Source organism: Ciona intestinalis, chromosome 12 (genome assembly GCF_000224145.3).
Source record: "Ciona intestinalis chromosome 12, KH, whole genome shotgun sequence".
In the NCBI taxonomy this organism is placed as follows: Eukaryota; Metazoa; Chordata; class Ascidiacea; order Phlebobranchia; family Cionidae; genus Ciona; species Ciona intestinalis.
The window spans coordinates 4,638,031-4,640,226 of NC_020177.2; the positions used below are offsets into that span (position 1 = coordinate 4,638,031).

The 2,196-nt window shown below is 36.3% G+C and overlaps 2 protein-coding genes across 2 annotated transcripts in view; one reads left to right on the forward strand and one right to left on the reverse strand.

The window, feature by feature from the left end:
• The window catches only part of LOC108949967 (pre-mRNA-processing factor 19-like), a gene marked incomplete at its 5' end in the record, with an annotated part of 6,664 nt that extends 5,733 nt beyond the window's left edge, over nt 1-931 (forward strand). Inside the window, one exon of the mRNA XM_018814245.1 lies at nt 449-931. Within this exon, the coding sequence (XP_018669790.1) occupies nt 449-655 (207 nt within the window). The remainder of the gene's footprint in view (nt 1-448) is intronic.
• A 69-nt stretch (nt 932-1,000) lies between these two features.
• The window catches only part of LOC100178420 (uncharacterized protein F13E9.13, mitochondrial-like), a 2,256-nt gene continuing 1,060 nt past the window's right edge, over nt 1,001-2,196 (reverse strand). The window contains exons 4-6 of the mRNA XM_026837080.1: nt 1,946-2,145; nt 1,502-1,629; nt 1,001-1,284 (exon numbers count right to left, since the gene is read on the reverse strand). Coding sequence (XP_026692881.1) covers nt 1,091-1,284; nt 1,502-1,629; nt 1,946-2,145 — 522 coding nt within the window. The 3' untranslated portion in view covers nt 1,001-1,090. The remainder of the gene's footprint in view (nt 1,285-1,501; nt 1,630-1,945; nt 2,146-2,196) is intronic.

Consider the following 2,196-nt stretch of genomic DNA (forward strand, 5'->3'; position numbering starts at 1 on the left):
GTGTGCGTATCGTAGGAACAACGTCCTTCAAAGAACGACGAACGAGTTTGACTGTGTGATTTTGCCAGTTTCATACCCGCATGAACGATAGGCAGCAGCTTTGGCAAACTTTAATAGTCGCCGTTATTGTTACTGCTGCCATGGAAAGTATAGCTTAATCGTGTTTTGGCGCGAGTGAAAAAAACTCGCGTATACCGTATTTTCCTAATTTCTGCAAAACGAATGACGTCATCATAAACGTGGCCTCTTCTGCAATTTAAAAAAATCGGCGCCTATGTTATGGGGTAAGATGGATACCATTAACACATAATTTTCTATATTCCCTGATCTTATTGTAACAATTAACAACGCTCTTTTAGAATTATGTGGAAACAGTTGTATAGTTCTGTAACTATTCTTTGTTAATTAATTTTCTGCAATTTATAATCAAGCACTTCAACAACTTCAGGTTAAATCGTTGACGTTCGATCAATCTGGTTCATACTTGGCAGTAGCAGGAACCGACATGCGTGTTTACCTTTGCAAGCAATGGGTGGAGTTAAAGTCATTCACCGAGCATTCAGCTTTAACTACAGGAGTTCGTTTTGGAAAGAACGCAAAATTCCTCGCCTCGTCTGGCATGGATCGTTCGCTAAAGTTCTATGGGGTTCAGTGATGTCACGGCCACCATTAGAGGGCAGTATAGTGGATTTTGTAACTAAGCACCGACGTGCATTATTACCAAACAATGAGTTTTGTAACGCAGACAATATGCATTGTCATCTAAAGTGATTTTCAATCATAGTTGACCACCTCGTTTTACAGCCATTTTGGGATCATTTTGTAGTAAAGTGAAAATTGTTGAAAATTTAAACTAGACATCTTGTATATATTGGTAAACCTGGTATTACTGCCAGCCTGAATAAAATAAATAAATCATTTAAAACAGTGACATTTTATCTTTTTATGACATTTTTATTTCTTAAGATATTTGGATTGTCAACAACGGACAAGAAACAACAATATTTAGGTCATTTTTGCCTTTACTAATGGAAATACACCTTGCACAGTATTAGTTTATTGCACAGTTAATCTGTTCACACAATATTCGTCAACACTTGTTCATCTCTCTGACTTTCTTCATGAACTTTTGCACCAGATTTGCATCAACAGGATTTGACCAAACACCTCCAACTTTGAAATGAGAGCCAACAATGAGTGCGGAAGTGTGGATGTATTTGTCAACATTGTCGGCTGTTACACCAGAACCAACCAACACTGGGATGCCAACTTCATCTTGAACGTCTAAGGGTAAAAATGTATAGTAGGGTGGGGGAAGATAGGACACCTTTTCATTCAATTTTCTCATCCCGTTTGGTAGTAAACAAATAACATTTAATGAACTATAAAACCATATCCCCACGATTCCCATTGACTGTTTCAAATTAAATGCTCTGACCACTGTTCCAAGGTAAACAGGGTACATATTGAAAAAAAGCATAATCACATTATTTCAAAATACCTTTAATTTGATTCAAATCAGTCGAACTTCCAGTTTCATTTCCGGTCACAATAACTCCGTCAGAAAGAAAGAATTCTGCTGCCCGTGAGGTTTCTGATATGCTGGTATCGCTGGTTATTGAGTGTGAACTGCAATTTTAAGTAGAGGTGATTACCAAACAATCTTTCATCTTTAGAAAGTGACTTGCATAGACATAACCACACAGATAACAATTACTTTAAATTTAGATAACAGTACAGTAATTTTTTTTTCATTGCAAACATATTCAAACAGAAACAAATAGTAATTCCAAAATTTGAGCAACACAAGTTATTAAAATGTAGAAAGTGGTGATAAAGCTATATAGGTTTACAAAATATACCGAATATTTCTGGGGATATTTTAATGAATTTCCAAACTGGCCTAACTCACCCACATAGAATAGAAAACAGCAAAGTTTAATACCTGTGTTTTTTCTTGATATCTGTAAACACAAGAACATGATCAGCTTCTATTTGCTTCCGGTAACGAAGCAACGAAGCGGCGCAAGAATCGATAAAACCTTCGTCGCCGATGTGAGAAAACACAAAACCTTCGGCTCGAATGAAATCAAGATCTGTTAGATATAATACAAGGTTGCTAGATGGGGAAATAAAAAGCTTGAACTAGAATTAGAAAAAAATGTAAAGTTGGTACTTGACAGCAAAACCACATGT